The 23,548-nt window shown below is 36.9% G+C and overlaps 1 protein-coding gene across 1 annotated transcript in view; it reads right to left on the bottom strand.

Annotated features, from left to right (window-relative positions):
• Positions 1-8,030: 8,030 nt before the first annotated feature.
• The window catches only part of CPS1 (carbamoyl-phosphate synthase 1), a 151,753-nt gene continuing 136,235 nt past the window's right edge, over positions 8,031-23,548 (bottom strand). Inside the window, exons 33-38 of the mRNA XM_059053750.2 lie at positions 23,162-23,236; positions 20,486-20,584; positions 13,295-13,354; positions 12,448-12,560; positions 8,903-9,032; positions 8,031-8,179 (exon numbers count right to left, since the gene is read on the bottom strand). Coding sequence (XP_058909733.1) covers positions 8,081-8,179; positions 8,903-9,032; positions 12,448-12,560; positions 13,295-13,354; positions 20,486-20,584; positions 23,162-23,236 — 576 coding nt within the window. The 3' untranslated portion in view covers positions 8,031-8,080. The remainder of the gene's footprint in view (positions 8,180-8,902; positions 9,033-12,447; positions 12,561-13,294; positions 13,355-20,485; positions 20,585-23,161; positions 23,237-23,548) is intronic.

Below are 23,548 nucleotides of genomic sequence, written 5' to 3'. Positions count from 1 at the left end.
TACACTTCCCAGAAAATCAGAGCTTGTCATGGTGTGAATAAGTATAATGTCCAACCCCAGCATACAGAGAAACTATCTGTCAAACTGTCACGGAGGTCCTTCCAGAAACCCAAATTTGTGCAACCAAATTACTCTTTATAATTTCATGGTTTTGTTCAATATGATTATATTATTTCTGATGGACATATCAAAGTTATTTCAGATTGGGTTAATCTGATTAGCAGAATATTAAAACGTGTTATTTTAGTCCAAGTAGTATAATATGACACTGAACTACATTTTCTTATCAACCAAGAAAAATAGCAATTTGCAATTTTGTCTTCCTAGAAGATATTTTTGTTCAGAAATCTCAAAACATTTTAATATTACATGAATTTCATTTTTATATTGCAAAGAGGTTAATAATAACTATTAGAATTTCCTCTTTTAGGGCTCTTTTTCCCCCAGTATATGAGAGATACTGAATAAGCTATGTACTTACTTATAAGCAATATCTTTCCAATCTTTAAAACTAAATATAGAGCTGCCCGCTAGACATCTCCATTTAGATGTTTCCTCACAGTAACAACAACAACAATGATACTAATGGCTAACACTTACCATAGCACTTACTCTGTACCCAGCAGTATTTGAAGTACCTAATTTCATTTTCTCAATCTTACAATCATGACAAGCCTATGAATAGGGATTATTATTCCCATTTTATGGAGGAAACTGAAGTATGAAAAATGTAAATAACCTGCTCAGGATCACACAGCTACTGAGTGTCAAGAGCCTGGATTCAAACCCAAGAAGATTGGCTCCAGAGTCTGGCTTTTAACCACTGACTACACACCATTTCCATTCTGCCTCTCATTGACACCTGAAACTCTCGTGATTAAAACAGAACTTATCATTTTCAACCAAAACCCAGTACTAACTCCTGTGTTTATTAATGCCAAAAATATCACATGATCTCTCACCTATATGCTCAGGCAAACATGGAGCTCTGAATCTGAGTGACCCCTCTCACTCATCCAAACAAATCGTGACAGTTCTTTCTCCCAGATACATCATTCTTCAGATTGATTTCTCTTTCCTATTCCAGTCCAAGTGATGCTGGTCTCCCCCCCACCCCACCCCCCTCTCTCTCTCTTTCTCTCTCTCTCTCTCTGTCCTGGATCAGATCACTGCATTAACCTCTTAACTAGTCTCTGACTCCAGTCCTGGTTCATACAATCCATTCTCCATTCTGCAGTCAAAGTGAGTTTTCCAAAATGCTAAAGTAATTATGTCACCTTCTAACTTAACTTCAACAGTTTCCTGCTATCCTTAGCAAAGTGTCCAAATTCCTTACCATGGCTTATAGTGTGCTTAGGGTTTAGTCTGTGCTATTTTCCAGCCTCACCATCAACCATGTATGAGTGATGCTCCAGTCACACTCAGCCTTCTTCAATTCTTCAAACGCAGTATGTTTTCTTTGCCTCTGGGTCTTCACACACATTATTTCCACTGTGCATACACACTGTAGAACACACCACACTTCTTCACCTGGCAAATTCTTACTTATCTCTCGGGTTCCAGTTTATGGAAGTCTGCCCTGATCTGCTCCAGGCATGTGTTCATATAGCCCCTAAATTTCCCTTACAAAAGCATTAATCAAGTTCTATCAGAATAGTTTTTTTAAAACTCTCTGCATCCACCCCTCTTAACTGTAAACATCATAAGTCCAAATCTATTTTATTTATAGATGCTCAATAAATGTTTGTGAATTTAATGAATAAATATAAAACACAAATGGCTAAATAAAAGTGACACAGAGATACTATATACAAGAAACTACATACTCTTAAATTGTCTATTTTCTACTAAAAAGTAGATTTGCATGGGTATTCTGTGTGAACTACTCTATAATAAGCAATTATAAAGATGAAAAAGGAATGGTAAGTGAGTGGCCATGAGCAAACTACAATGGAGAAAGAACAAATGAAGGTATAGACTAAACATCACTCTTGGAGGTTGATAAATATGTGCTTATTTAAAATCATGGTCACTGAAGATATACACAAGTATTGATAAGATTACTGAAACAATAACTAAGGTTGAAGAGAATTCTGTTGATCTAGTCTTGAGGAGAAAATTGATTGAAGATTTTGGAAAATTAGTGTTTACAGGGTTTCTTTTACAAACTCTGCGGCCCCCTAAATATATGAAGAGTGAAATTAAGACTGGATGTCCGGTGTAAACTGGATCAAGATCCCTTAGCCAAAGGAGGAGATAGGAACTTATAACTAAAAGGGAGGACAGGAACACAATCATTCTGATCAAACACTTTGCACCACAATCATTTTTAAGAATCAAACTTTTGTGGATTCAATAGTTTTGAACACCTATTATAATTTAGGTTCCAGGAATGTGACAGGGAAATATGTCCCTACTTTCTGTAGATCTGTGTAAGTACCAGAGACTCATGATTGGCTTTCAGCTCTAGGTTTCAGGTTGAAGAAAATAAGTGCTGAGATGACCTGGAGTTATTTATAGTGGAATAACCTCAATGGATCAAAGAAAACCATCATTGATTAAAACCAACCCCTTTATATAGACATTAGTACAAACATGGTAATCAAAGAACCATGTGTTTCATGTACTTCTGAAAATATGTTTGAAATCATCCTTCCAGAGAGATTAGCATGGCAAAATCCAATTAGGGTAAGCCAGGGACCATTCCCTCATGAATCAGTCTACAAAGTACCATGTGTTTACATTTATAAGTCCCTGGGGCCCCAAAGATCTACAGATTTCAACAGAGTCAGACCCTGTAGTGAGTGAATTACTTCTGAAGAAAACAGGACTTCACACAGTACACCAAGGCAGGTAATGATAGATTTAGCACAAGGTAACTTTTTGCTCTGGAGGCCCTCCAACATTGGGAAAGTCAATTCAGTGTTGCTTTATCTTATTCTGATATAACGAATAAAGTATAAACCTAATTTACTTCAAATTCTTGTGCCTCATGGTTTTAAAACAATCTCTAAAAATTCCTATTCATTCACATCTTAACTGCAACAATGCCATTTTCCCCCTGCAGCTCCCTATATATTTTAATTATGAATGGGAAGGAAAGTATATAAAACCTGGCAAATAATATGAAATTATGTCCTTAGTTTAATTAGAAAACATTCTTTAAAAAGGATCCATGTGTAACTCCTCTTGAATGGAGAGATTAAAATAAATATTAGTCTAATTAAATTATTCCATATAAATTTCATTTGCAGCATTCTATGTGGAAATTTGTAAAGAGTTCTGGGAAACTCTTAGCAGAATATTTCTGTTATGCTAATGACCTCAAAGCCATGCTATATTTCATCCTTCAGGACCTTGCATAGGCATGTAGAAGAGAGACTATGAAGGAGATGACTGAATGCGCTTAAATTTCAGCAAGGAAAATATAGTTATCTAGACACTGGACATTAGAGTGTATTTTTATTAATAAAATACATACATTTTCAAGTTATTTCTCTTTTTTAATAACATGTTTTGAGCTTTTGGATTCTCTCTCTTTTCTGCATGCTCGTATCTCACCTGTCTTCATTGCAGCTGCCAACAGTCCTAAGCTTTGTGTGGGAAATTATCACTTGGGAACACAGCATTTTTTACTTTTTTGTGAGACTGCTTGTGTTTCTTCCTTTGATGAACAAAAGCACTTCTCTGGAGTTTGTGTGTTTCTTCTAGGAAACACCTTAAAGAAATAATTAGCTAGGCTGGTAGTTTCAGGAGAGAGAAAGTGAAACTTTACCGCTACCAGAAAAGCCTATTTTTTTTGTTTTGGTCAATAATCAATAGTTTTCTTTGTGAACACAAGTCCTTTATAAAATGAAAGTTGTAAAGACTTTAAAAATGATCTTAAAGCAACAAGGAGCACTCACAAATGGTGCTAATTTTGACTTGCTGAGGTTCTTTTTGTTTTGTTTTTTATTCATTACTGCATTGATCTCAGCAGCTGTAGGTACTTAAACTCTTTCTGGAACCCCTGCACCCTACGCTGTGCACAAGAGAAGTAGGGACAATTATTACCGATTTTTCCCAGAGCCCAGGGAGCCGCTTAGGAGGAGGATGGATGTTCTTCCTCCTGCCACATTCCCCCTCACACTCAGCAATTGCAACAGCGTCTCATAAAATAGCACAGTAATATTCATTAGGAAAAATAGAATTTTTATACATAAGAACAAAGGAAAAAGAAGTGGTAAGAGAAAGACAGGAAAGAAGGAAAGTTAAGCTAGTCTTTTTCAAGCTAAGGGTGTCTCCAGTGGTATATAATGGAAGGTCTTTGTGGATTTCATTGGGTGTATGTGAGCATTTATGGCACCTGTGCCTGCAGGGGAGCCACACCAGCATCCAAATGGTAATATTGGTGTGTAATTACAGAGCACTTAACTGCATTCAGCCTTGGTTTGTTTCTCTGATAATTTCCACTTTCATTGTTCAAGAAGCTGTGGACACTGTAGAAGCTGAGGTTCAAGTACCTGCAGCTGTTGAGATACATGAATGTAGTGGCTGTTTTTAAAAGTTTCCAGTAGGAATGCTGTTTAAGAGGAAAGTTTGACAAAAGTACAGTTAAAATACTCTACTTACCTTTCCAAAGCCGTAAAATCCTACATCTCTAATTGAATCATTCTTTAGTCCTCTTTCTTCTTCATTTCACAAGCTGGCTGAGCTCCTTTTCACCCCACTCAGTAGAGCTGGTCCTCCTTGCCCGCTGTTGAATTCTCAGTATGGAAAATGCTACTTTGATTTTTATTCAGCTCTACAGACAGACATAGCCCGTATGTTGTCTGCACTGATGATATATAACGGATTCAGAGGTTTTAAAATGTGTTAACCTGTTTATATAAAAGAGTACAAATGTTCCAAAAGGACAAAACCTCGCCAAATCTGAACACAAATCTGCTTTAATTTTCTTGCATTTCCCTCCTCCAACCAAACTACTGAATACGTTATTTATTTGTGTTTAGTTCTTCTTAAAGTTTGGAACATTAGAAAACCCAAAGGTAGGGCTTCCCTGGTGGCGCAGTGGTTGAGAATCTGCCTGCCGATGCAGGAGACACGGGTTCGTGCCCTGGTCCGGGAAGATCCCACATGCCGCGGAGCAACTAAGCCCGTGAGCCATGGCCGCTGGGCCTGCGCGTCTGGAGCCTGTGCTCCGCAACGGGAGAGGCCACAACAGTGAGAGGCCCGCATACCGCAAAAAAAAAAAAAAAAAAAAAAAAAAAAAAACCCAAAGGTAACAAAAACAAAAATTAATATAATTTCACCTTGGAGAGAGTGTATATCATCTTCCGTTTCCCCAAAACCCTTTATTTCAGGAACAAAACTATAGGGATTATTTAGAAACAGTACTGCTTGATTAATTATTACTACTCTTCTCATTTTATTATATTTTACATATAGCTTCTTCAAATATAAAATATGAGAGTCTTTATAAAATTTCCATGATATAAAACTTAACTATTACTTTGAACTTTTGGTACTTTCAGTAAGCAATTCTGTTGGTTTCAAATTACGAGTTACTTTTCTAAATTGGTCACTAACACTCTACTTATTTTTGGTCAAAGTGTAATTTCTCTCTTCCTCTGAGTGTGCACATACATATGTGTGTTTAGCTAGATAGACAGATGATAGATAGATAGATGATTGATAGAGGATAGATAGAGAAAGCAATACTAAATAAAATAGGGTAAAATATTACCAATAGGTAAATCTGGGTAAAGGGCGTACTATTTTTATTTTTGCAAATTTTTAAATGCAAAATTCTTTCCAAGTAAAAAGTTTTAAAATTTCTATGTGGTTTAAACACGCATAACTAAGAATTCATTCTCAACCTCTCCCATAGCTCCTTCTCTCCAAACATGCCTTGAGCTCCAGTTATACCAGGCTGCTTATAATTTCCTCAAATGAATGTGCTTATCCTCTAGTCTACCTGGAGAACTACAACACACTGTACAAGAAAACACCTGAGACCATCTCCCCAGAAAAGCCTTTTCCTGATCTCTGCAAGCAAGTATTTTCTTCACTGTGAGAAATGATTTTTTTAACATGTCTGTCTTCATTAAAATACAAGATATAAAAAAATGAAACTGCATTTTGTTTCTGGGCATGTTACTTAACTTCTGGTGCTTCAGTTTCTTTATTTATAATATGGAGATGACAGCACCTAATCATAGGGATATTTTGAGGATTAAATGGGTTAACTCATGTAAAGGACTTAGAACTACCTGAGGAATAGCAGATATTCCATAATGTTAGTTACTTATTATGGTTGTGCTGGTGGTGTGATGGTGCAAAGTAATACAGCATCAGAAAAGTACTAGAATAATAGGTGTAGGAGGGATCATAGTATCTTCTACACTAAAACTTGAAGAAACTCATTAAATATTTTTAGGTGAATGAATCGATGATCAGGGAGTATATTAATATAATATTATGGGGAAGAAGTAAGGAAGGTCTCAACCACAATGATAACAAGAGGGAAAGAAGGGGAAAATAAATTTTAAAAGCCTTCATGTAGATCTATATCAAGGGAAAGGATAAAAGCTATTATGTCCTCATTATCTTAGAAATTTCACAAAGCCACGTTTTAGGTGGTATTTCTGGGATATGGTATCACCACGGCCATTGGCACTATCTTTCAGACTATATGGATCAGCCTCTGACTGGGTTCAAGTGCTTTTCTCTGTGTTATGCAAGACGTTTGTTAAAAGTTTAGTTTATTATATACGTGTGGCAATCATTAGTCAGTGTGTGATTATAGCTGTATGTTTGAAAGGATCCAGATCAAGGGTAGTATATAACTACATGAAAAGATAATAAATTTTTAATGAGATTTATAAGCAAGGGATGGGAGGAGAAAAAAAGAGAAATGTAACAGTTTAAGCTTCATTAATTTTAATATTAATTTGTTCATACCCTAAGGGCTTTGAATAGAAAAAGAAAAAAGTATATAATCTTGGTCCCAAACCCTGTTTCATCAGAGAAATGAACAGATTTTGTGTATCAATGTAAAAATAAACGAACACATAATAGCAAGAATACAACTGTCTTGTCTGTTGATAGTATTTTATTTAAAAGTTCACAATTAGAGCGCTTGTAATAACACAAAAAGTTTAAAAGTGACAAAGGCTGCCTGTAGGAAGGACTTTTCTTGTATGTAGAAGGAACAAGGACCTTGTGCTTAAAATGTGTAAAACTCTCATCGCAGCGTGGGACTCAGCAGATCAAAAGAATCTATAATCTGAAGGGAATGAACATAACTTCCAAGTTATTCCAAAGTTGGCAGGAAGGAGGGGGGTGCAGAGATGGCATAAATCTGAAGATTTCACTTGGCTCAGGTTACAAATCCAAACGATAACAAGAATAAACCACCTCAGCGGTATCCACCATCTGCTGACATTACTACAAAACACAAAACTGCAAACCAGTGTCCTTTAAAGAAATCCATACTTTAAAGACCTCTGTCACACTTCTCAATTTCAGCACTGTGGGATGGGATAAGGATATTCCTGGTTAAGCCAGAGAGAATGATGATTAAAAAGAAGCAAAACACAAACATCATGATGGAGGAGTTCATAAATTAAATCCATATTTCATTTTAACCATTTTTATAGTATACTGCCTTTGTTAAAGTGTCCTGAGTATGGCAGATGGTATTTAAAAACAATGACAATAGTGTCCGTAAAGTATATATAGAAAGAGTTCAGAAGATAGAGCAGCAACTTTTTCGACCTTGATCATCGTTAATCAGCACCATAAAATGTTAGCTGCAAAGAAGCATGTAGGTAAACTTAGCCCCCCCAAAATAAGGCATTAGTAAATGAAGGAATTCTCGTGAAGAAGTTACTCAGGAAGGACTCTCTAAGTAAGGGTTTTAAAAAGTGACTGACAACAATTTAATTGTGAAAGAAGAGAATATTAAGGCATAACTAAGTAAACTGAAATAAACCTTGATATCGATATTCGTCTCTGGGAAAGAAAGTTGCGAATCAGTTCCTTTAGGTAAAAAAGTGGCTTAGGTTGATTTAAGAATGGAGATGGGGCATCTGCTTCTCTATGCCGCTTTCCCAGCACCATACTGCCTGTAGTGGAAGAGACTCTTGGCATCCACATTGCGAGATTTCTTCACAGCTTCCGCAAAAAGTTTGGTCACCTGAAAATATAAGGGTAGGAATCTTAGCAACCCATATGAAATGAAAGCAAATGTTTAATGAAGCAAGAGTGAAAAGTCAGTTTCTGTTCCCAGTTTTCAAAGGGGCAGGAGATGGAAGACACAAACATTTTTATTTAACGGGGACTTTCTCCTGTATCTCAGACCTCAACATGAATAAGCTTATTTCCCCCCATTCCCCATGGGGATTAAAACTGACTGAGGGGGAAAAAAATACAATGCGCAGAAAGTTAACAGTCTTGACAAACATTTCTTCTCCCTGTGATAAATCTGGTGGGTCATGTCCAAGTAGAAGGGAACATACCTCTTGCAATAATTTCCCGTGAATTGGACAAGTGCTTGCACTGTATCTGGATCTTCAATGATCATTAACCTGCTGCTTTTATGTGGTGGCTTTCATTTAGACACAATGGGAAAAAACTGTGTATCTTTATTCCATGCCACACCACACATGTTCTTTAAAGGATAATTGTATGGGTAATGAGAGAACCACGGCTAGCCATGGCTTCTTATTATCTCAACTCCTTGGTCACCAACTGTCTCAGATAGGCCATGACCTACCAAAATAGACCATTATTTTAGATTCTATTTAGAAATTCTTCCATTCTGAAAGTTACAAGAAAGGGAGAAGACAGATGTGCACTCTTAAGGGAGGTGCAGAAATAAGAACCCTCAGACAGGCTATCTTTGAGAAAAAGAACATACCTGGAAATTAGTGAGGAGAGCAATTCCACTGTCAACAGCTGTCCTCCGAATCACATAATTATCATGGACAAATTTAGTGTTGTTATTGGGGAGGTTAATCACCAGGTCAATGCTGCCGTCTCTAATCAACCTGGAGGAATAAACAAAATTAACACAAGTTGGCGGGAGAATATGTATATTTTATAATTAGTTTTTAAAAATATTAATGTAAATTACTCTCTTATCCATTCAAGTCCATGCCATACTGAGTTGATTGACACCTGCCCTCCTTTATTCCTAAGCAGCTGTACAAAGTACACACATTTGGGGGTTATAAATTTTTGTTGTGTTCTTGAAAGAATTCTCGTGAATGCCTAACTAATCGAATGGAAATATTTGTTTCTGCTTAAAATGCTATCTATCCATAGCAAGAATCAGTAATTTGATAGACAATTATTTATTTTACTGAAGGTGGTTCCTCCAGCACTGAAGGCCATTTGGCCCCCATACTTACTTCATTGCCTGTTTCCCAGTGCCTTAGCTGATGGTGTGGAAATACAGGTAGCCTGATTTTAAATTAAAACATTTCACATTCTGTTGCTGGGCTACTACACACACTAGGAGACATTTAATCAAAATGTCAAAAGCATGAAGTATTGTTTTACAAAGCCCTAAGGAGGGCATATAGCATCATTAGAAGTCTACTAAAGTTGGAACAATGTGCCCTTCGTTTATTAATTTGATAATAATTTTAGGTTACTTTCTTAACAGCCCTATCAAATAGTATATCACATAGAATTTGGTATGACTTAGCCATTCAGTAGGCTGTAACATCCTGTAGCACCTGAGAATTATCTCCCATGTACCCGTGCCACATAGCTCCATAAGTGTTGATGTAATGGTGTTCCTGAAGGCTCACAGAGTGTGCTGAAATAAATGTCTTACAAAACCTAGTGATGTAGAGAATCCTAAAGTAGCTACCAGAAAACTACTAGAGCTAATCAGCAAATTTGGTAAAGTAGCAGGATTCAAAATTAATGTACAGAAATCTCTTGCATTCCTATACACTAATGAAGAAAAATCTGAAAGAAAAATTAAGGAAACACTCCCATTTACCACTGCAACAAGATGAATAAAATACCTAGGAATAAACCTACCTAAGGAGACGAAAGACTTGTATGCAGAAAACTATGACACTGATGAAAGAAATTAAAGATGATATAAACAGATGGAGAGATATACCATGTTCTTGGACTGGAAGAATCAACACTGTGAAAATGACTATACTATCCAAAGCAATCTACAGATTCGATGCAATCCCTATCAAACTACAACTGGCATTTTTCACAGAACTAGAACAAAAAATTTCACAATTTGTACAGAAAAACAAAAGAATCCAAATAGCCAAAGCAATCTTGAGAAAGAAACACGGTGCTGGAGGAATCAGGCTCCCTGGCTTCAGACTATACGACAAAGTTACAGTAATCAAGATATGGTACTGGCACAAAAACAGAAATATAGATGAATGGGACAGGATAGAAAGCCCAGATATAAACCCACACACCTATGGTCAGTGTATCTTTGATAAAGGAGCAAAGAATATACAATGGAGAAAAGACAGCTTCTTCAAAAAGTGATGCTAGGAAAACTGTACAGCTACATGTAAAAGAATGAAATTAGAACACTCCCTAACACCATACACAAAAATAAACTCAAAATGGATTAAAGACCTAAATGTAAGGCCAGACACTATAAACTCTTAGAGGAAAACATAGGCAGAACACTCTATGACATAAACCACAGCAAGATCCTTTTTGATCCATCTCCTAGAGAAATGGAAATAAAAACAAAAATAAACAAATGGGACCTAATGAAACTTAAAAGCTTTTGAACAGCAAAGGAAACCATAAACAAGACGAAAAGACAACCCTCAAATGGGAGAAAATATTTGCAAATGAAACAACTGACAAAGAATTAATCTCCAAAATATAAAAGCAGCTCGTGTAGCTCAATATTAAAAAAACAAACAACCCAATCCAAAAATGGGCAGAAGATCTAAATAGACATTTCTCCAAAGAAGATATACAGATTGCCAACAAGCACATGAAAGAATGCTAAACATCATTAATCATTAGAGAAATGCAAATCAAAACTACAATGAGGTATCACCTCACACCGGTCAGAATGGCCATCATTAAAAAATCTACAAACAATAAATGCTGGACAGGGTGTGGAGAAAAGGGAACCCTCTTGCACTATTGGTGGGAATGTAAATTGACACAGCCACTACGGAGAACAGTATGGAGGTTCCTTAAAAAACTAAAAATAGGACTACCATATGACCCAGCAATGCCACTACTGGGCATATACCTGAGAAAACCATAATTCAAAAAGAGTCATGTACCACAATGATCATTGCAGCTCTATTTACAATAGCCAGGACATGGAAGCAATCTAAGTGTCCATCAACAGATGAATGGATAAAGAAGATGTGGCACATATATACAATGGAATATTACTCAGCCATAAAAAGAAAAGAAATTGAGTTATTTGTAGTAAGGTGGATAGACCTAGAGTCTGTCATACAGAGTGAAGTAAGTCAGAAAGAGGAAAATAAACACCATATGCTAACACATATATATGGAATCTAAAAAATAAAAAAAATGGTTCTGAAGAACCTAGAGGCAGGACAAGAATAAAGACGCAGATATAGAGAATGGACTTGAGGACACACGGAAGGGGAAGGCTAAGCTGGGATGAAGTGAGAAAGTGGCATGGACTTATATATACTACCAAATGTAAAATAGACATCTAGTGGGAAGCAGCCGTATAGCACAGGGAGATCAGCTGGGTGCTTTGTGACCACCTAGAGGGGTGGGATACAGAGGCTGTTAGGGAGATGCAAGAGGGAGGAGATATGGTGATATATGTATATGTATAGCTGATTCACTTTGTTATAAACCAGAAACTAACACACCACTTTAAAGCAATTACACACCAATAAAGATGTTAAAAAAAACTCAAAAAACCTAATGATGACATAGCCTAAGGCATAATAACCAACCTGATCAAAGAATGGCAAATTAGGTAATACAATAGATGACATTACCATAGCACTCCCCCTAGTGTCCTGCATGCTGCAAGTCCTCAGTAAATTGACTGATTCACTGATGTACAACCTCAGTGAAATGCAGCTGAGCATTCTTGATATACACAATATAAGTTTGACATAAAATACGGAGTGCTGCATTACATTCTTCATGCCCATGATTCTCATCACTGAGATCTTGGTGTCAGTCAAGGAATGGATACTTACTAGGAGACATTTTGAGAGATGCTACATATCACCATGTACATATATGGAATTATGTGTTTTGTAGTAATAGCAAAGCTCATGAGAAGGAAGCTTTACTATCATTCACAAATTTCATCATTTTAAATTGGATGACTAAGAAGACTTTTAGAAGACTTGCAATAGGGTAAGGTGATATATTTACATCACACTAGTTCCCAAGGTTAATCCTTCATCTGTTTTGCTATCTCAGAATACTCTGCCCAGTTCTTACTTTCTGATGGAAGAGAGGCTGGGATTCTGTCCTTCTTGAGACGGCCACGCCACTGGGGTGGAAGGGACATTGTTGGCATTGAGCCAGTCTGATGTGGCTTCCGTGGCAAAGAGCTGCATTTAAGATGGAAAAGTCGGTTACTGTATCACAGGGAAAGTTTTCATAGAACAAAGACGCCCACTGGGACACACATGGCATTTAAAGCATAGAGCAGAAAAAACTGGTGAATATGAGATGCAAAATGATCTCAGAAATAGAGATTTAGACTCAGCATCTAGAGTCATGGGCACTTTAAATATTTTTAAAATATTTGCAGTAAGAAAAAATTTAATAACCTCAATTGTAACTGCTTTTGTAGAGGAGAAAAATAAAGAGTTGATGGCTGAAAATTCATTGTTATTAGGCCAACAAACCCTCATGACCACAGGTCCAATGAGCCTTGGGACTCATTCTGTTTTACAGAACCAGGCTTTGTGTGGAGATATTCATGGCAAAGAATTTTTGCCTGTAACTGTAACACCTGGAAACTATGACTTCATATGGAAACAGGAAAAGGAAAAATGGAAAATATATGGAAATACATTGAAACTTTATCCCAATTCTGTGTATGCAAAACTCTCTAAGTTTTTAGCCAGCAAATATTATTGTGTTTGTGGTAACTGTGTTAAAACTTAAAGCTAGTCTCTCTAATTAGTTTATTCCATTGAAGTTTTGAAACTATCAAGTTAGATATCTTTCAAGTGGAGAGGTTATATTTTGCGCTATTTTATTCGCTAATATTCTTCAGTATTCTTTTTTGCAGATAGAATGCTGACAGAAAACAACTTAAAAAAATAATATCACATACCTTGAAGCCTTCATTGTGTAACTGTTCAGCCACACCAAGGAATTGTGGACGGAATGATTGCTGAAATTAAAGGAATTTAACTGAATTCACTTTCCAGATATACATGTTAGTCATTTAGTCATGCAATATGGCATTCTCTTATGTCATAAAAGGCCATGCCATGTGTTGCCAGGTGCTTTATATTCAAAGATGACAAGTTTTATCCTTTAATTCTCCTTTAGTGAGTATAAGCTCTTACTTATTTTCCGATATAGATGAAATTCCATCCACATTGTCTTGCTTTCTACTGTCTTACTTCTTACCCCTCAAATTCCTTCACCCCCTATTTAATCCACTTAGTCTTTGCCTGCAGAATCAAATTCACCCCAGTTCTAGATGAACCCTTTTCCTGGTCAGGGAGAATTGAAAGTCACCTGGATTAGGCACTCAGCACCAAGTCAGCCTTGTTGGATGTTTTGCTGTTCAACCCATTCTAATTGCTGAATTCTGACTTTGGACTGCACTTCAGTAACTAGGCCCTGTCCTAGCAGTTCATGCACCGTTCCCTACAATAAGTCAATCATTTGGAACTCAGTTTGGCAAAGAGTAAAAGAATGGGCTCTGGAGTCACTAAGCTGCATTTCAAATCCTGTCTTACTATTCATTTGTATGAAAAGTTAATGTCTTTGAACCTCCATTTCCTCATTTATAAAACAGCAGTAAGGATATTAATGTGTCTGCTTCTTGGGGCTCCACAATAAACGGTGTAACCTTGGGCGACTTACTTAACCTCTCTATGATGTACTTTCCTCATCTGTTAAATGGGAACAGTAACTGTATCCACATCATAGGGTCATGTGGGTATTCAATGAATAAGTCCTATGTAAGTGTTAGTACAGTAACTTAGCACAATTACTCATTAATAGTTCTCATTAAATATTATTATTACTATTATTAAAAAATTGCTTTTTCAGCCTCCCAGAGAAGAGATTCCTGACCCTGCACCCTAGATCCCAAGCCTGGGTTCCTCTACTGGCTGTCACACTTACAACACAAACAAATTTTCTTCTCACATATATTTTCCTTCCCGACAGGCTTACTTAACATTCAATCTCACTGTTTAGATATTTTCTTAGAGTCCACTGCTGTGCTCTTCTGAGAGCCCCAGCTGGACTCACCCAGTTTCTGGCCTGCATTCCCTGGACTATTACCATCAGGGTTCCTCAGTTCTGAACATACCTCCTTCCTGTGACCAAAAGCCAGTATTTGCAAGACAGTGGTCAGGGTAAAAAAAGCAAAGCTCAGTGGCCTACCCAATGTTCAACTTCTGACCTTGACCTCATTAATATGAGCGTCTGAGTAACCTAGCTAAACAGAGTATGCAAAATTATACAAAGTTAAAAACATATCCATTCTGCTTCAAATTAGAAGATTTTGGTTGTTTTCATTTATAAAATGTTTGTAAACAGATGACATAATTTGGTTACTTTAGAAAATATTTTATAATCTATTAGAAACCATATTAGTAATGGTTGAAACAAATCATGGTTATGGTCTTATTTCAGAGTTTCAGAGAAACTAAGAATTGTGATAAAATATAGCAAGAGCCTTGCACAATTTTGATAATGTTTAATACACAAAACCTCCTAATATTTACTTGCAGAGGTTTTTTTGAGAAAAGATCTAAATCCTAGGAAAAGACCCCAAGACTATGTTCAAATATAAAATTCTTTCAGGTTCTGGCTCTCTCAATCCCAGAACTGCAGTTTTATGGGAGGAAACTATTGGCAAATGGAAAAGATAAATGCAAATGGATGAATCTCAGCTAAGGCAGGCTCAGGGATTATTCATGGCAGCCTTCTAGAACACAAACTTTAACCATGCCCAAGATAGTAGCTTTTTATTCCCACTTAGGACCCAACAGGAAGAAATGGGCTTAGATGCAAGAAGCTCAGGGCTAGACATAAAAAAAAAAAAAAAAAGTATAAAATCAGAGAGTAAGTCAATGACTTCAGGGCAATTTAATGAGCTATGTGGCAGTCTCTTTAAGAATAGTTTAGGCAGAAAATTAGGATAATCATTTTTTCAAGTTTGATTCTGCTTGGAAAGCAAGGGACTGACTGAAATGGCATTTTAGGTTTTCTTCATGTTTTAGTTGCTTTGAATATAGCAATTATATGTGAAATATTCTAGATGAACCTCTGAATTTTGTCAAGCCCCCCTAATATGGAGCATCATATAGTGGCCTCCTGCTAAACAAAGAACAGACTTAAGGAAGCACCAAAGTACATTAGGAAGCTCAACATAAAGGTGACCAACAAATACTTATTGACCAATTGATACATTAATCATGTACTGAATGAACTATTCTCAATCTCTAACATTTTCCCCTAGCAAAAAGTCACTGATAATATATGGTCAACATGTGATAACATAACATTGAACCAGTTTCCTAAAATACTATTTCACAAGTATAGTAGTTCTCAAAATGTGGTCCCTAGGGAATCAGCATCACCTGGGTTTGTTTAAATTATGAATATTTGGGCCCCACCCCAGATCTATGGAATCAGGAATTCTGGGAGTGGATCCCAGGAATCTGCATTTTAACAAACCCTCCAGGTGATTCTGATGTGCACTTACATTTAGGAATAGGAGGGAAGAGGAGGATAGGAGGATCACTCTTCACTCATTTTGTAATTTGAGGTGAAGACGCATTAACCTTGGCCAAAGTCACTATGGAAAAGGTTGAAGGAGGAGTACTAGAATGTGATTTTTTTTTCTTTGCCATTTTAAAGTAAAATAAGTCAGTAAATCCTCTAAGACCTGCAGACACCAGTCAGAACCTCATTATGGAGCTGTTTCAGTGTTGTTCCCCAGGTGGAAAAGATAAATATCCGACATGACAGTATTGGCAGTTTCCAGTCAGGGAACTACTCTGCCTTCTGGTCTGGGGTGTTGGCTTTCATAGTCACATTATAAACTTCTATCAAACATGTATTGAACATTTGTGACACATAAAATAGGCTCTCCACAAAAAGAAATTACAGCTGTCAGCTTGCATCTGAGTAGCCCCAGATTTAATAGCTGATTGAAAATACCTGGATAAGAAACCATTTGTTACTAAAGGTGAGAAGTACAAGCTGATTTATTTCCTGGAAAACACTTATAAGGAAGAAAGTCTTTTAAAAATGAGAAAAATAAATATTTCCTCTAATTATCATTTTCACATTAATCCAACTTCTGGCTACAGAACCAAAAGCCAAGTTAAGGCTGTGTCATGCCTGTGGACTCTACGGGGACGTCTGGATTGACAATGCTATGGTTGTTCCTAATGATGCTGTATTGAAGATAAAAGGTTATTCATGTCACTCGGAGTTGTCTTTTTCAAATAAAATGCTTGCTTTGTGTTTCTGAGCAATGCTGAGGCGCAGATGTCAGGATGGTGCTCTTCACTCCACGGGCATCACTGAATAGCCCAATCAGAGGGGAAAAAACAGTGAGGGCTCTTGATCTACTCTAGAGTAAATCATTTATTGTTAAAGGGTGTTCCAGAAAACTTCAAAACAAGGCAGATTGCCTACTCATAGCAACTAAAAATAAACCCTGATGGAAATATTGCAAGAAAATCAAAGACGATTTGGTTGCCACATAAACCTACATTACGCCTTTCTTATATTAGGATCTATGCTTATGGAAAGGGTCTTGGTAGAGACACAGTACATATAATAGTTGACAAGGATCCTTTGACAAAAATCTAAATCTTGATTTTTTTTTTCCCTAAGTCGTAGTTACATAAGACTGATGTTATGAATATTTCCAACTTCCCAAGTAATTTGACCATAGGATTAACTTTGAGAAGGCAGAAACAGAGGGTCTCTGTGTGTGAAGGAGTAGGGAAGGAAAGAGAAAAGAAAGAAAAATTAGGAACACTGAAATATAACCAATGAGCGTGTACACATGCACACACACACACACACACACAGGATCTATTTACTAAATGTTGAGACGTGGTTGATACTTACTAGTGATAAATTAAAATTTGAAATATGTGTTAAACTACCAACAATAAGAAAAAGTGTTTCCCTGCTCAGCGTCCCTTTTGCCTTTCCTCCATATTTCTCTTTTCCCCCAATTTTCTCTTGCAACCTGCTGTGAAAAGTTAGAGGTGAGGTTTCTTCCATTAAATCTTTCTACTCATAGTAGGTAGCTGGGTCAGGGTGGGGCAATGATGAGAAAAGAAGACCTTTACTTCAAATAAATGGTATAGATGTTGACCAATCTCCCCATTTATACATGAAGGAATAATAAAGCAAATTAACTGCAACAGTGCTGGCTACCAGGGCTCTTCTGTGATTGAAGTCTATATAACATCATGCTAAATGAACGATTATCTCAGGAAAACAAAATGCAATGGTGGGGCAATGGTGGGGCTTCCCTGGTGGCGCAGTGGTTGAGAGTCCGCCTGCCAATGCAGGGGACACGGGTTCGTGCCCCAGTCCGGGAGGATCCCACATGCCGCAGAGCGGGTGGGCCTGTGAGCCATGGCCGCTGAGCCTGCGCATCCGGAGCCTGTGCTCCGCAACGGGAGAGGCCACAGCAGTGAGAGGCCCGCGTACCGCAAAAAAAAACAATAAAAAAAAAAAAAATGCAATGGTGGACTTTCTTTCTTAGTGCTTCATTAAACTCAACGAAATGCCTTCTCTTGTATTTACTGGCCTTAACCCCGTTTATATATTAGCAGTACTATTTTAGGTCCTTTTCAGTTCTGACTTTATGTATTTGGATGAATTTATATGCATTTTTCTGTCCAAGTGGAATCACGTTAAATAAAATGTGTTTTTTTAAGCATAATGTATCCTGAAATATGGAATTATAATTAGTTTATCCACAGTTAATATGAAGCTTAGGTAGATTTGGTCCCATTTCTGCCTAAGAAGATGTCCAGTGAGTTTTACCTATTAACTCTAGGGTTAGTATATTCTGTCACACTGTTCAGTTAAATTTATGACTATCCTTTCTAAAGAAATCACTATAAATGAAAATCCTCCATATAATAATGAAGAGATTATATACTGACTGTTGGTGATGGCAGCTTTTCTTTGCCTCCCACATAAAGTAGGTTAGAAAATGATTTTTACGTAACTCTAGAGGCTTAGAGTCTTAATGATCAATTTTACCATAGCTGCAAATATTTTATTAAGTATAATTTTATTATTAAATATTTCTTTAAATATACTTTTAAAATTCTGTAATTAAAATACATATATATTTAAATTCCTTACATTATGCATGCATGCACAGGGAGAAAGTTCTTTGCAAAAATTCATGTAGCTGCTAGAACATTGATTTCTTTAAAAAAGAATACACCGAATGGTAAAACTTCAATAGACAAAAGCTCATTGCTTTAAGAAAACTTTTTTTCCCCTACAAACCCCCTTTTTTCCCTACAAAGCAAAAATTCTGTTCACTGATGCCAAAATCACACTAGTACTTCATGGGGATCAAATTAATTTTTGCTTTAAATTTCCCTGCAGCACTGGAACCAAACAAGGCACAATTTTATACATCACTGCCTTCTTAAAGTGATATTTTAAAATGTTAGCACTATTATGATTAGTTGTGAGGACGGCGACTAAGGGCATGGTCTCCTCTGAATGCCCCCAGGTCTCACATTAAACTTTAAGCCATAACTAGAAGTTGGAGAAATACTCTTAAACTTGTGACTTAATAATACTTAATACCCATTATAATGTGATGAGTCTCTCATACGGTGTGATGTGTCTCTGAACTGCCATTAAGCTTTGCAATTGCAATTCATCTTGTTAGCTTCTGTTCTAACTGTTCACCGTCGCCTTTCTGGCACCTTTATGAAGCAAAATCCCAATTTAGTCTTTGCAGAAACTTCTCCAAAGCCGCTACCCATCCAGAGCCTAATTTGCTGATATTAAGGTACTCTAATGTGACAGCATCTATAATAATTACCTACTGATTTGAAAATACCTGGTATTATTCTAATTATATTTTTATTGATTTGTATGTAACCATGCAGGATTTGAACTTATTAAAAGTATGGCAGAGGTGATATATAAAACCATCTATTGTTATTATAGGCTCCAAGAATTACTAACCTCAAATAAAAGTGAATGATCAGTTGGGAAACACCTAGTATTTTTCAGGAAATTTATAAACAAACAGTTTGTACATTCTTGCAATAATCTTCCAAGGAGTAATAAGAGTTTCCTGGCTCCCATCTTGCCCTAAGATTTACATTTGACTTGCAATAATAAACCAATAATGTCCTTCTCACTGTATGAAGATACTCACATATCATCACTTCACGCTGCTTTGACTTAGAAGGTTTACTAAGTAACAATATTTCAAGAACTTCCACTGTACACTGTGGAATGTGCTGACTTTCTTAAGCCCATTAAGTCACTGCCCTTTAAGAACTTTCAATTCGTCTTTCAGCGCCAGGCTAAGAAAATTTCTCAAATAATGCCCATGTCTTCTTCAACTTTGAATCTTTGACATTTAGTAGAAATTGAAATGTGAATGAATGAATGTAAGGAAGGAAGGAACAGAGGTCAGGAGGGGATAATACTGTGTGTTGTGTTTGAGATATCCAGATAGAGGTATCCAGCGAATTGTTGGAAACAGGGGATGGCTGAGGACAATGATTTAAAGTTGATAGTTTTAGATGGAGAGTGGATACCACAGACATGAATGAGCTGGCAAAGGGGAAAGTCAAGAAAAAGAACTAGACATAGACATAGACACAGACTCAGAAAAAGAGTTGAGACCCGACTTTATGGAAAGCCTAGGTTCAGAGGCCAAGGAGGTAGAACTAAGAATAAAAATATAGAGATGTAAACAAAGAGTAGAATAGAATCCTTTTGAAGTTACCCTAAATCCCGTTCAGGATAAATATCCCTTCACTAGAGACTTTTTTCTTTTCTTTCTTTCTTTCTCTCTCTCTCTTTTTTTTTTTTTTTTTTTTGGTTGTTTATTCACTTATTTGTGTTGGCTGCTGCAATGAGAAAAGGCAAAAATCAGGGAACAGAGTACAAATGTCCATTCTTTCTAGAAGTTGCTGGGGTTTTTTTAGTGGAACTTGAAACAAATCTCCCCTCTTCTATACCACCATTAAGGTCATTTCCCCCACCAACTCCCAGCATGTGCCCATAGGCATGCGTACAACCACACACCACTTACCTGAATTCCAATCAGGATGCCTTTCTGGGGTATCTTAAATCCTGTGGAAAGCATTGCCTTTAGGAAAGCGGTATGAATACCTTCACCAAAGCAAGCCACCTGTTTAGAATAAATGAAAAAAATAAAGTAAAAGAAAGCAAATGATAGTCACCCAACCTTACCAAGAAACAAACACAAATGAAAAGTCAGAGACTCCTATGCTAGATTTTACTGAGTTGCCCAAGGACCACGTAATCTGAATCCAGGGATTAAAAGTCTGGCTAGGGCAGATGTATCTTGTGTTTTTAATTAAGCACAATGAATAAATAAGCAATTCTTTCTCTATCCAACAACACTCCATGGAGCAACGTAACTGGATTCTAGTGTGAGATATTTGGATACAAATTACAACTTCTGGCCCATAATATGGTGAGTTACCAAATGTTAATACGACTTAACGTTTAAATAACGGTATATGCCATGTATGCTATGCAACAGGGCATGAATTCATGGGTCAGTAACACAAATGCATAACTGCTGATCAATCAGTTAGGAGTCATTTCATATGTATGAGAAAGCCAGCCTTCAGAGAAATTCAATAAATCTATGAAAATCTCAAAGGAACTTGTTCTTTTATTATTATTATTGTTTTCATAAAATGAACCAAAATACCTTGCTACTAGTCCTGAATACTATAGCCTAAAGAAAAAAAAATTCCAAATTAACATATAATGTTGGGATATACAGAGGCTTCCCCTAGGGTAACTGTGCTATAATATAACTACAAGTCAAATGCCCACACTAACTACAGAACAAGTGGTGTATCTGAGCATGATAGGAGTAGATTCTGCCATGCACATCATCATTTGGCACGGGTAGAGAACCACCATTAGAGTAAATAACACTGCTGGCTAAATTCATTCTTTAAGCAAATGACTACCTCACTGTCAAAGGAAAGTTCTCATGACGATGATTTTCAGTTGATCACCAGTACATATGCTGCTTTTTACTCCACAATGAACATTTTCTTTGGTCAAGAACTGGCTAACCAAATTAGTAATATCCCCCTAAGCTAACAGAACCCAGACCATACTGAAAGAACCTGGGCAATTCCACCATAAGTGCATATACAACCCACAAGAGGTTTCAGCAGTTTTCTACAAATAACATAAAAAGTAGTTAAATATGTAAGTAAAGATTAGGACTAACGTTCCCACCTCACCACTAGGAAAGCTAAAGGTTTATTTAATCCCACAACAAGCCATTTTAACACTGAAAATGTCTCTGAAGCATAACTGAGATTTCACTAAGCTAGAATTATTATTATGATTTCAGTTATAAAACAGAACTTGTAATATTATACTTAGTGACACTTGGAAATATGACTCTAATTATGGAAGAAGAATTCTCTCTATATACTTCTGAAACAGATACAAGAAAGGGGGAGCTGAATTTCTAATTCTCTCATATTTTCGTATTTCAACAACTCCAATAACGTATGTCTGGAGGCAGGATGGACATAGATACAGTACTGAAAACAGATTTGCCACATAGAGAAAACAGCATGAAGGAAAACAGATCTCTCCTTGATCTGAATCCTGGGCTGGCTGAGAACAGCCCTGCTACTGAGTGACCAAGGGATCACGATGAATATCAGAGTAGCTCCTTAAACAGCAGAGAAATGTGATGTAAGTCCCTTGTTTTCAGGTTATGTTTTCTCATCTATTAACAGAAGCAGCAAAGGAGCTAAGAGAAGGCAGTCATCAGTCCAAATACGAACAAGATAGCCATTTATTCCTCACTGCCTCTCTTCCTGTTTCACTTAGCTTCTCATCACAGATCTTGCTTGAAACCAGGCAACCATATAAAATATCACGTATATGTTGCAATTAGGTATTTTCCCCTTTCAGGTTTTCCTCAACACCAAGAGGAAACAATGACGCCTCCCAGTCCGATGTTGTCATGCCTGTGTGCACTGATGAGACTCTGAAGGCTGTACCTAGTAAGTCTGTCAAGGGCTAGGTGATTCATAAAATGTCCTGGCACTAACACGTAGGGAATTCTCTGGAATCTGACAGCTTTCTACAAGAAACACATTTCACATTCTTAAAGAAACCTTCAGCTGACAGAGTCCTTAACACAAGTGAAGAGGGACATCCAGTGGCCAGTCCCACTATAGTTTTTAGATAATCCCCAGGAGGTTAAAGTTGCTTTAAAAGTGGTTCTGGGATTTTGCAATATCTGCAGATCCCCCAATATTTTGGCCCCATTATCTTTCTGCTGCTGTACATTCATTCTACATATTGCTAGTAAAATCTCAATGATCTAATTTCATAGTAGCAAGGAAAGTTAGAGGGAGCAAGAGGTGCTGTTACAGAAAGACCTGAGAACCTTAAAATAAAAATACCTGGAAGATATTTACCTAGACATCTAGAGAAATATTTGAAAGATGTTCTCAATGTGTAATGTGGAAATGAATGACACATGTGGAAATATAAGTGAGAATTTAGACTCTGGGCTACAAAAGTCAACGATTTTTCCTCAGCTCAAAACGCCTAAGTCCTTTCAGACTTACTCTGATAGCAAAAGAAGTATCCCACTAACTACTTACTAACTTGCTTTACTATATTCAGATAATAAAACCATAGATTTCAAAGTAGATTTAATGAAAGTGTTCATGGATCATTGACTAGTTACCTCTCCAGTAGAAGCCATTTCACAACGCAGAATGGGGTCAGCGTCTCTCAACCGGGGCCAAGAAAACATTGGAGCCTGCAAAAATAACAGGTAGGAAAAATATGTGAGAGAAGGGTATAAAAGGAATAAACGAGGATAAAAATATTTAGTGAATCATCTCTCATAGGGTTCATTTAGGCTACAGTAGACATGTAAAAAATTTCTCTGGTCCAAGCGTCTGACTTGAAAAGTGGCTTTAAACCTCTGTTCCAGGAATTTCTTGAGCTTTGGGCCAAAAATTGGGTTAAATAATCACAAATTATTTCTGTAAATAGGGCCCCAGTGACCAGTCTAGGTCTGTGTTTCTAATCTGGCTTACACATATTCTTACTGGAGTGATTTCAAACG

This window comes from Kogia breviceps, chromosome 2 (assembly GCF_026419965.1).
Source record: "Kogia breviceps isolate mKogBre1 chromosome 2, mKogBre1 haplotype 1, whole genome shotgun sequence".
NCBI lineage: Eukaryota > Metazoa > Chordata > Mammalia > Artiodactyla > Physeteridae > Kogia > Kogia breviceps.
This window is presented reverse-complemented; position numbering and strand designations above follow the sequence as displayed.